Source organism: Pogona vitticeps, chromosome ZW-PAR (genome assembly GCF_051106095.1).
Source record: "Pogona vitticeps strain Pit_001003342236 chromosome ZW-PAR, PviZW2.1, whole genome shotgun sequence".
NCBI classification, from domain to species: Eukaryota; Metazoa; Chordata; class Lepidosauria; order Squamata; family Agamidae; genus Pogona; species Pogona vitticeps.
Window position 1 is genome coordinate 3,072,066 of NC_135800.1, and position 11,026 is coordinate 3,083,091.

An 11,026-nucleotide genomic window follows, 5' to 3' on the forward strand; every position below is an offset into this window, starting at 1 on the left:
ATAGACTTCATAGGTCTCTTGATCCCTCTCGGAAAGCACAGCTCGCCCCCCAGGAAAGGAGGTTTCCATAGGCTTTGGGGAGGGACTGTTGCCCCCCAATCCCCACCCCAGCCCCCCCAAGGGAAGGACTCTAAACGGGTCCCGGAAGTCGCATCCTGGGAAGAGGGAAGGGTCACTCTGTCATTCTTCTTGGCCGGCTGAGTCTAGGGCTCCGCCCCCCCTTCGCTCCTGCCTAAGGGAGGGGACCCGAAATGCACCGCGAACGGAGAGGCCGGTGGGAGGGGGAGGGAGGAAACAGCTGCTCCCAAAGGGGGGCGGGGCTTTCTTCATTGTCAGGAGCGTTGAGGACTAGAAACGTGCCCAGGGGCTGCGGGCTGGGTGGGATTGGCGGGGGCTGAGCAGGGAGGGGTGGAAGGAAGGAAGGAAGGAAGGAAAGTTGGAGGATGATGTCCCAGGAAGAGCAGCCCGCAGGCGAGGGCTCCCCCACGGCACAAGCTGCCACGGATGATGATGGCATGACCTGGTGGTACCGGTGGCTCTGCAGGCTGGCCGGCATCGTCGGCGGCATCTGTGAGTATGGGCTTTTTAAAATTATCATTGCTTAATTACTTTCTGAATTGCTTTCTCCACCGCCAAGTGGAGGAGAGTTCCCAAGACGCCTGTAGAGTGTGTGTGTATTTGCTTTGAATCTTTTTCCTTCCTTTTTTTTTGCCTTATGTATTTTTGCATGGGTGCCAAAAAGACAGCAAAGGTGGGGGTAACTAACTGGACTTAGTGGACAACAGCTGATTAATTTCATTTAAATCCTGCCTTTGATGAACCCGAGGCGGTGCAGATGCCTTCTCCTCCCTTCCTCTCGCCTACAGCCCTAGGAGGCAGGTCAGCCTGGATCTAATTAGCTGAAAGTCACCCAGTGAGTGGCTGGGCCATGTGGGTGATTCGAACCCGGGTCCCCTGCGTCCTAGTATGACATGCTAACCACTACACCACACTGCCTCTCACCTCGGTATCCACATTTCATTTAGCTACAGTGTGACCCTCTCTCTCCGGGGGGGATTCCTTCCAAGCGCCTGCCGTGGATGCTGAAAATCGTGGGTAACAGCAAACACAGTTTTAATAGCGAACACCACGCCTAGCGCGGCCTTTGGATCTCTCTAGTGGCCCTTTCTGGCCGCTTCACTCTTTAGAAATACATGTTTCAAGGGTTTTTCTTTTAACATTTTAAATATTTAAATATTCTCGTTAGGTTCACATTTAAGCAATGTTTTTTTGCAAAGAATGGTTAGGTTTATGCTGGGGAGGTGGAGAAACCTGCACACGAGTCGCAATAAACTCCGATGCAATCTTTCCTCCCAACACACCCCGAATTATTTGCTTAGCACTGTTTGCTTCTTTAGCCCGGAGCGTGCAAATGTGATTTCTTCCTTGTGTTTCCAAGCTGAGTCGCTGGACTTTGCCTTGGGGCGTTTCAACCTCTTTTTTCCCCCCTTGTGTAAACTCCCCGGGGGGGAATCTTTAATCGGACTGGCATTCCCCCCCCCCGGCTTCAGCTCCAAAATATGAAAAAAAGTTCCTTTTATAGACTTTTCAGGGCTTAGAATCTCCAGGTAGGAAAATTCTCACACACTGCCTGGAGATTTGAAGACTTAACACCCCCGTGTTGCAAACATCTGCAGGGGATCGTGTGCGAGAAACGCCCTCTCGCCCCCCCCCCGGAAAGGGCAGTAAAATATTATGTAAAAATCTTACCTTGCACCGGATTAATTCTGCGCCTTAGGTCTCTGGTGACAGAGGTTGTGAGTTCGAATTCCCGCAGTGCTGGCCCGCCTGGGTGGCCTTGGGCCAGCGGCACCGTCCAAAGGGCGCCCCCTAGAGGAAGGGAACGGCCAATCGCTTCTGGGTCTTCTTTATCTAGAAAACCGTGGGAAGAGTCACCATAAGTTAGAATTTGACTTGACCATGATGATAAAAATCTTACCTTATGTAAAAGATATTGTGTGAGTTACCTTAGTTTTGGTATATACAGATTTTTGATGGCATTCTTTAAAGCAGGTCTTGATTGTGCCCGTTTTGGAGATGAAGGACTATAAGGAAGGGAGGTTGTGAACTTCTCGAGGCTACTCACTTTGCTGCTAAAACATGACACCGATCCTTTAAAAAAATGATTTTTCACTCCCTGGGCGGCTTGATCCCTCCTCGCTTTGTGAGACTCTACTGATGAGATTTCTTCTCCATCGGAGGATTCCTCTCGGATCCTAATTCTTGTAAAGTCAACCCTTTCGATGTGCTAAAGGCGAGGACCCCGTGGGATCTGCCGTTTGTCGACAGAGGACCTCGATTCCCGTCGTTTAGGGATGGTGAAATGACCGATTCCGAGATCTCTCCGAGATGGAGAGAGGCTGGAAATGGGTTAAGCGTGCAAAAAACTAAGCTTGGTTGTACCGCTGAGCATAAACTACTGGATTTAGGATGGGCTCAGAAGTAACTTGTTTTATAATTTGAAGGCTATGTCTTTTTTTAGTAGACCTTGGTGGTTGAGAAGCCTTGTTGTGCAGAGGTTAAACTGCAGTTCTGCGGTCAAGACTCTGCTCCAAGGTTCACTCCGCCTTCCATCCTTCCGAGGTTGGTGAACAGAGCAACCCGTCGTGCGTAATTAAATTGCAAACCGCCCAGAGAGCGCTTTTTTTAAGCGCTAGGAGGCGATAGATGAGCAACACGCTTTTGGGTCATTCTTGGTGTTCGTGCCAACGAACGCGGGACCCGAAAAGCGTGAGCAAGGCACAGCGGTTTGTTCAAGGTAAAATTAGTGGGGGAAGCCCATTTTTTAAAAAATTAATTAACGGAGAAATGAACGGGGGCTTGGTTTGGACGCGAGACATCTGCGTTGATCAGAGCGACGTTGTCACATCCAAAGTAGCTCGGGGCAGAGTCCGGCTTTGGGAAGGAGAACCAGACTTTTTTGAGGGAGCAGATCTAGTCAACCTGACCTTCGTCTGTCTCCGAGTCCAGTTTGTAAGAGAGAAACCCTGTAAATATGGCAATTAAAATACAAGCAGAGCAAGTTCTGTTCCAACGGGCAAAGCTGCTTCTCTGGAACCTTGGACTGAGACTTTTCGGCCGTAACTCATTAAACTTGCAAGAAGGTCTTCTGCATTGGATACGCAACATCCAATTCCCGTTCGCCCTCGTCGGCAGGTAACTTAATCCCAGTATTACGGAGATGGCACAGAGCTTGGCACACAAGATACACTAACCCGGCCGCTGATTTGATAGGTACATCATAAAGAAAAGAGCAACACACCTTTCGCCAGTCTCTGTGGCCGGCCTCTTCAGAGGACTGCCGTCAGAACTCTATCTGTGCTCTGTTGTTCTGACGCCTGTCCTCTGAAGAGGCCGGCCACAGAGGGTGGTGAAACATTAGGAAGAAAAACCTCCAGAACCACAGCCAGACAGCCCGAAAAACCCACAACCGCCATCGGATCCCGGCCGTGAAAGCCTTCGAGAATACATAGATATTTCTGTTAATATTTTCAGACCGTGGATAAGTGAATCAGCGGATACTAATCACACGGATAAGGGGGTCCTGCGGTATCCAGTATTTTGGACAAGTTGTCATTGGCTCTTTCTTTTCCTTCTCTCTTTCAGCCTGCGCCTTTTCTGGTCTCTGGATGTGTGTCACAATCCACCCTCTCAACATAGCAGCTGGAGTTTGGATGATGTAAGTAAACCCCATGCCCTTGACACACACACACACACACACACACACATATAGAGACACACAATGATCCGAGGTGGGGCACTCTCCTTCCTCAACTCCCAGATTTCCTCCTCCACCACGGCATCTCTCGCTTCCCTCTCTGTTTTCACCCTTGCTGGGTTATGGGAATTTCCCATCACTCGTGACCCTTACTTACAGATAGCTTATTCCAATTAAATTCAGAATAAATAGGCTTTATGGTGATTGTGGCTAGTCCGTGGGTCCTTCCTCTGATAAGAGATGGGGAATACAAGCGGACAAGCTGTCAGTTTCCTGAGAGTGGGTTCTGCCCCATGGTTTGTCTGGACGACGCTCCTATCATCACCGCTGGCCCCGGGAGGGCGACATCATCCTCCACCATCCCCTTCAGTATTCCCTGTTCCCTTTGAGCCGAGCTGCAGGAATGGATTTCCCCAGAAGCAAGTGTACCGTTGCAGGCGATCTCTGTTGCGATGGCAAAGTCTTTAAACGTGCTTAAGGAGCAGTTAGGAGCAACAAACCTTACAAAACCCCTGCTCTTCACTGGTTGATGGGCACTCTCCGTTGGCCGGCACTTCTGGACTCTTCCTGATGAGCCTGGTGGGGAATCCCTCTGGTTCTGAATTTCCCACTTCCCAGTGGCGGGTGTTGAAGTAAGATCCCTGGTACGGACTGGGGGCTGAAATGCCGCCCCTTCGCTTCGCCTCCGTCCGCAGACCATCCAGAGTCTGCCGCAGACGAGCCTCGGAGCCGAGGCCGGAAGGTGAGAGGGACACGCGTGGGACCTCTCCCGTTTTGACGTGGGGATTCTCTTCCCAAAGGTTGAACGCCTTCGTCCTCATCTTGTGCGAGGCTCCGTTCTGCTGCCAGTTTGTCGAATTCGCGAACGCCGTGTCGGCCCGGGCGGACAAGCTTCGGCCCTGGCAGAAAGCAGCCTTCTACTGCGGGTAAGCATCCCCTCGCTGACTGTTGCGGCCCACGGCGGGTGTGTGCGGGCGGGAGCAAAAAGCCGCCCTTCGCGCCGAATTGGCGCGCGGCAGACAGGAAAGGCCAACTTTTTTTTTAACAAGTTACGTACGCTGGTTAGCTCAAATCAAAGCCTGGATCCCCTTTTGGCCCTTTTGGCCAAAAAGACTGGAAACCGGGACAGCTTCTGCTCTTAAGCTTACCGTCTCAAGGCACGGCACGCAAGGCCTGATGGAAGAGGAGGGAGGAGGAAAGTTCAGGTTCCACTCCTTAGTGGGAGCATCTTTAAAAGAGGAAGGCACCTTTGTTTTTTTTAAAGGCAACCAAGCCGGACATGTTTTGATGCTGCTCTGTTAACCGGACTCTTCTCCTCTCTCCCTCCTCTTGTACCTATTTTAGGATGAGAGCCATAAATACCAACTTGAGGGCAATACAAACTAACCGGTGGTACAAATACCGCCTTTTCTAACTGGAGTAATTTTTGGACCTGGCCATGGATCGCCTTTCCTTGCTCTCCCTCCCTCTCTGTTTCTGTGGCTTATGCTCATTTCAAAACAGAATGATTTAAAAACGGGCAGCCAAAACGCCCTAGGCTATAAAATTTGGCACCAGTTTCTCAAGCTGTGGGTCTTGTATATTTTTTTTGAGTCTCTCTCTGGCTAGGCATGCTATAAGACTTGAGCTTCACCTCTCTCTCTCCTTAATGTCCTTTTGACCAGGATGGCGATATTCCCCGTCATCCTCAGCCTGACTTTGACAACCGTGATCGGCAACGCCATCGCCTTCGCAACAGGAGTGCTCTACGGACTTTCGGCCCTGGGCAAGAAGTAAGAACTCTTCCCCCCTTTTTATTTCACGGTGGGGAGCAACTTGGGGGGGGTGCACGCCTGGGTGCACGGAGCGTGCACGTACAGGCCTCCGTGTGCTCACGTGTGCAAAATTCCGTTTGCAAGATCCCGTGTTTACGGAGACGGCCCATTTCGAACTGACTCCAAATTCCGTTTTGACCACAAACGGATCAAAACGGAGGGAAAGCTCTGTTTTATTTGGATTGTAAATGTTTGACGTTAAGAGTTAGGTGTACATCAGACTCCTTGACAATTTGGGGCATAACCTATCTGAGCCAACGTCTGACGGAGTCAAGTCATTGTTTCAGACCCGTGATGTTTTAGTGGGGCCGGCTTTCTAAGCCACAGAAGGTCGTGTGACCCTCCCCACCCAAAAAAAGGGGAATCGTATTTGTGGATGCTAATTTACGTCCACCCTCAAAATCAGTTGCTCTAACGTAAAGAATAGTGCACATCTCACCGGAGTGGAAAAGATGGTACTCAAGTCAGTTGTGTATCTGTTGATTAATCTATTAAGTGACTAATTACAGACGGGCAACTACAGAGTCCTTCCCTCCTCTCTGTTCATCATTTTTAAGCCAGAATAAGGGCTCCTTCCCATAAAAGCCTCTGCTTGGTTAAGCACACAGTCTTCTCAAGTCTTATCATAGCATGCCATAGCATTCTCTTTCCTTCCTGACCAATTAAAAAAAAAACCCAAGAATAACAGCAAATTAAATAACTACCCATTTGCTACCCATTCCAGAGCAGCTAAAATCAGCGGCATGAATTGGTCGCCCCGTTCTTGCCAAAGGGTAGAGCTGGCCAGGATGGTGCTGGTAGCTGCTCCTCCTTTTTGGGGGGGGGGGGCGGGTTTGCTTTAAATGGTCCTCCTGGATGGAATCAGGAAAGGTCCCCCAATCCGCGGACCGTCTTCCCCACAGGAGGCTTGCACTGCGCCAGGGGCTGCGCCCAGCAGCCCCCCCCCCCCGGTAGTGCTGTTGTTTGCTTTTTACAGGGGAGACGGCATCACATACGCCAGGATGCAGCAGCTGCAGCAGAAGCCGGGTGGCGAAGACGGCACGCCGGGCGCCCCCGGACCCCAGGCCGTGTGACCTCGCCGCCCCAAACCGCCGCTCCCGTCTTGGACATGGAAAAAAGAGAGAACACGGGAAATCGGGCCTCGGGACCAATGCCAAGCGAGGGGGAGTGCCGATGGGGAACGACTCCCTCTCACCCGGAGCATCTTTAAAACAGAAAAAAAAAATCACCTCCAAAACCAGGGATCGCTCTAACGCTGTGAATCTTCACCCTCTGCAGCTCTAAAAGGGCAGGGTTTAAAACAGGACTTTTTAAAATCCTCCCCTCCTCTGTTTTCAGGTTGGACTAGAACCACAAAGGGCTTCAAGACCCACTTTTTGGATCACTGTGATCTGCTCTCCGTTAACCCCTAAAGTGTCCCTTGGCAAAGACATCTGATCCTGGCAACGGCCATCAGATGACGCTTTCCCTGGGCCTTGGCTTTTATCTCGAGAGCTGGGGAGGAAACTGTTTTGGAAACTGAGAAAAGTCAGCACCAAAAAAATTGTAGCTTCTAGCGACTGACCTTTCTCTTCGTGCTGTGAATTTTGATAATCTTTCTCTCCTTCCTCTAGAAGGTTTCAGAGTCCCATCTTCCTGCGCCGTGCGGGATCCGTTCTCCAGGGATTCTAGGATGTAGCAAACTTTTAATTCTGTGTGTGCTGGTTTTTTGTAAGCTGTGTTTTTCTTCGTAGGGGAGAGAGAAAAAAGTGATGCTCCTCGATTTATTTATGGCTTTCTGAAAAGAAAAAAAAAAACTTGGGAGATTTTTTTAGCCACTGCTGTCGTGTAGCACAAAAAGAGTTCTAAACCTAGAAAAATATATCCTTTAAAAAAATGTCAGTTCCTGCAATGTGCTCCGTGGGGTAGAAAGGGCCATCAAATTTAACATGTCCCTAAGCCTGCCAAAGGGTACAAGGAAGGTCAGGGATCGGTGTCTTCGTTTGCACAACCCGATCCTTTTGTGCTTAGGTGCACAAATCCCGGTACTGCAATTTTAGTCTTCCTCCGTACCTATCAAGAAGAAAACGGCAGCGCTTTCATACTGAAGAGTTGGCAGGTTCATCTGGAGTGACTGGCACATCTCTGTTGGGTGTCCAGGATCATCTTAAGGGCTTCTTACAATAGATTCAATGTGTCGTCCTAGTACTTGAAAAAAAATAATTCGTGGGCTCCGAGGTGTTTCATTATCGCCCCACGCCTGCCTTCGTGAAGAACCTAAACGGGTAACCGGCTCGTTTTCGTTCATTCTTTGTATAAGTGTGTGGGGGGTGATACTCTTATATTTCAAAGGCCCAGGTCTTCTGTTCATGGGGTCAAATTTCTTCTCTATTTATAAGGTATGTTAACTGTATTACTGCTTCCTCGCTTTGTTTTAGGGGAAACCTAGTTTTGATTAGGCTCGGCTTGGGTTTCATGTTTGAAGCCATGTTGGTGGGGGAATTTATTTATTTATTTATTTATTTACAATATTTTTTAGCCGCACCATTGCCAATGGCTTCTGGGCGGCTGGAATCCGTTCTCTTTCTGTGCGGTATTATTATTATTTATTTGATTTATATACTGCCCATCTGGCAGCCAGGGCCACTCTGCCGTTAGCTAATTCTCTCTTTTTTTAAGGAAGGAAAGACGTGGGAACCGCAAGATAAGAGCCGAGGAATCAGGCTGCTATCTTGTACTCATTTTTCTTGGGCGTTCGTCCCATTGGACTCCGTAAGTCATTCTGATTAGATGTGTATCGGTCTCGGTCTGTCGTTTTAGTCGCTGAGTGTCTTTAGTCGAATTCTGTCGTTTTAGTCGAATTCACCCTCTCAACTGCAGGACTACCTTCCACCAGGAGGGGTCAGTATTGCCCACCGGAATTATTATAACGGTTCGACGTTCAATACCTCTTTGTTTCAAAGAAATTACTCTTTCTTGACACGGATGATACAGGGGGTAGAGCTTCCCATTCCATATATGAAAGGCGATTTTTCCAAGGAATGGATGGTTTTGTCTGAAAACGTCTCGGATTAAGTTTCAAAGAGGAAACAAAAGAAGTTTTTTTTGCAGATGTTCTGAAGTCTGCAGGATACCTCTCTCTTTTTTCAAACCTGTGCTGGAAAACGGCTTCTGGACTTACTCAGGACTGGTCTCACGGTAGGGCGCCTGCCGAGATCCACGTACGGATTCCCCCAGAATCTTTATCGGCCGGGTCGTTCCTCCTGGCGCTTTCTGCCTATTCGTTTTTTGCTCTCTTGGAACGTATAGGCCAAGGCGGGTGTGAAAAGATGCCCGAGCTGCTCTGCCTCTTGTTTTCTAATTCTAGAGCCCTCGTCGTGACGGAGCCCAGAAAGGAAGGACAGTGATAAAGGGTGACCCCAACCGTTTGCCCTAAGTTTTGCTGCAGTCCAGAGCAAACCTGTTCTGCTTTTTTCCCCCCCAGGACCTATGAGTCTCCCGGTGCCTTTTGCACACTCCTGGCTGACGTGTTCATCAACATCTCCTTCTTTTCTGGTGCTTTTTGACATGTAAGGGCTGTATCTATCTTGAGACGGTGGCCTCCGGGCGCCACAAGACTCTTTTAGAAGGCTGGTCTTAAGAGTTTGTAACGCACAGCGTTCTCGCTTCCTTGTTGGGATGGTAAGTTTGGTCTTTCATGCTTTGACTGTCTTTATTTTTGGAGGTGATGCAGGAGAGCCTGCTCTTCGTGATCGTTTGTGTCTCCCGGGAGGATTGCCGTCGGGACTTTGACGGGAAACAAGGACTGCCCTCCTATGGGGCATCCGGTGGTACGCAGCCGTCCAAATTGATCAAGCTCAGAACGGATGCCTCTTCGAGAAAGCCCCGTTTTGATCACTGTGAAATATCTGAATTTTTCTTGGGGGAGTCGTGACTTCTGTGCTGGATTCGTTATCTTTTCCCACGCCGGTGCCTTCCGGAGCAACTGGACGATGACTCCCATACGCTTTGTGTCAGCGTAGTTCCGCTTTGGTAGAAGACCTGGTTTTGCTCTCCTCTCACCTTTGCATGGAGGGAAGGCGATCGCGAAGCCAAATGCCCTCGGAGGGCCGGGTGGATCCTTCTGTTGGGACCCGCTCCGTGCTCGGACCGCCAGGGAGGCGAGGGGAGAACAAAGCAGCCATGCCGAAGCCATAGATTTAAGCTTTTTCGTACCTTTTGGGAGGGCTGGTGCAACTGAGCTTAGCCCAAAATCAAAATCGGGAGCTAATCCCCTCTGAAAGACATGGAAGTCCTACCTCTTGCGTGTTACCACATAAGCAGCCTTGAACGGCTAACGTTGTCAATACTGTCCTTGTGTTACATTGACACTGTTCTGCGTGGACAAGGGTGGTGACAGGACATGAAGGGACGGTCTTCTGCCACCTGCTCTTTCTTACCACTGCCTAAACTGTGCTTCTTTTTTTGTGTGTATGCCGTGAATAAAAAGACCGTTCTACCTCTGGAAATCCATCTCTGGTCTCAAAGGCTCTTGATTGAAATGGGGGTTGTCTTGTTTTCACATTAGCGGTTTTGATTCCCAAGGAGTGTAATGTCCCTACAGCGATGGAGGATGCATTTTTCTTGAACCTGCTGTTTCTCCCTGAGTCTACACGGCCCTTGTGTCTTCACCAAACTCTGTGTCTGTGTCTGTGTCTGTGTCTGTGTCTGTGTCTGTGTGTCTGTGTGTGTGTGTGTGTGTGTGTGTGTGAGAGAGAGAGAGAGAGAGAGAGAAGCTAAGCTCTGTGTTATTTCCGGACTCGTACCTGTCTTTCAAAGCCAGACGGAGCCGTTTTCTCTCATTAGACAGTTGATCTAAGTACAGAGCAGAAGCTGGCTGGGAATTGCTCCGTGCTTAAACCAAAAGAAGACGCCTTCTAATTTCCTTGCAATAGATCCCCCCATAGGTTTAATCCTGAACAAGTCTGTCCGACCGATTTGCCTCTGAATCCCGTTTTCTCACTCGGATCCCGTCCCGAACTGGCTGTTCCCCTTCCGTGCCAAACGTTTAAGTCTACCAAATGTTCCCCTCTACCCCCAACCCCCCCCAAAACAAACCCCATCCAGTTTTTACTTTTTCATTACCCGACAAAGTACATAGCAGGGAGAGGCGCTTGAGGTGCAGGATTCGTTGTCGAGACAGACTTAAGTGGTACTTAAGACTCAAACTCAACTTGGGTCCCCCCCCCCAATTACTCAGACTCAGCTCAGAACCTGCCCACCCCATCCTCTTTTTTTCCCAAGGGGAAAAAGCTTGTTTTTAATGGGAACTCAGGACTTGGTACCAAAGACTTAGATTCGAACTCAGACCTAAAGACTCGTCAACTTCCCTGGTACATAGAAGCTTGCACCGTGAGCGCAGGTATGTTTCACGTTACCTGTTTTGTCAGGAAGGTCCTATTCAAGTTGGAAAAAAAAAGTCATTAAGTGTTCTCAG

At 49.4% G+C, this 11,026-nt stretch overlaps 1 protein-coding gene across 1 annotated transcript; it reads left to right on the top strand.

Moving 5' to 3' along the window:
* Positions 1 to 339: 339 nt before the first annotated feature.
* CACFD1 (calcium channel flower domain containing 1) lies at positions 340 to 7,594 on the top strand. Its single transcript, XM_072984523.2, has 5 exons — positions 340 to 570; positions 3,646 to 3,718; positions 4,558 to 4,683; positions 5,422 to 5,529; positions 6,548 to 7,594. The coding sequence occupies exons 1-5, from the start codon at positions 444 to 446 to the stop codon at positions 6,642 to 6,644; spliced, it is 531 nt and encodes a 176-aa protein (XP_072840624.2). The 5' UTR covers positions 340 to 443; the 3' UTR covers positions 6,645 to 7,594.
* Positions 7,595 to 11,026: the final 3,432 nt, after the last annotated feature.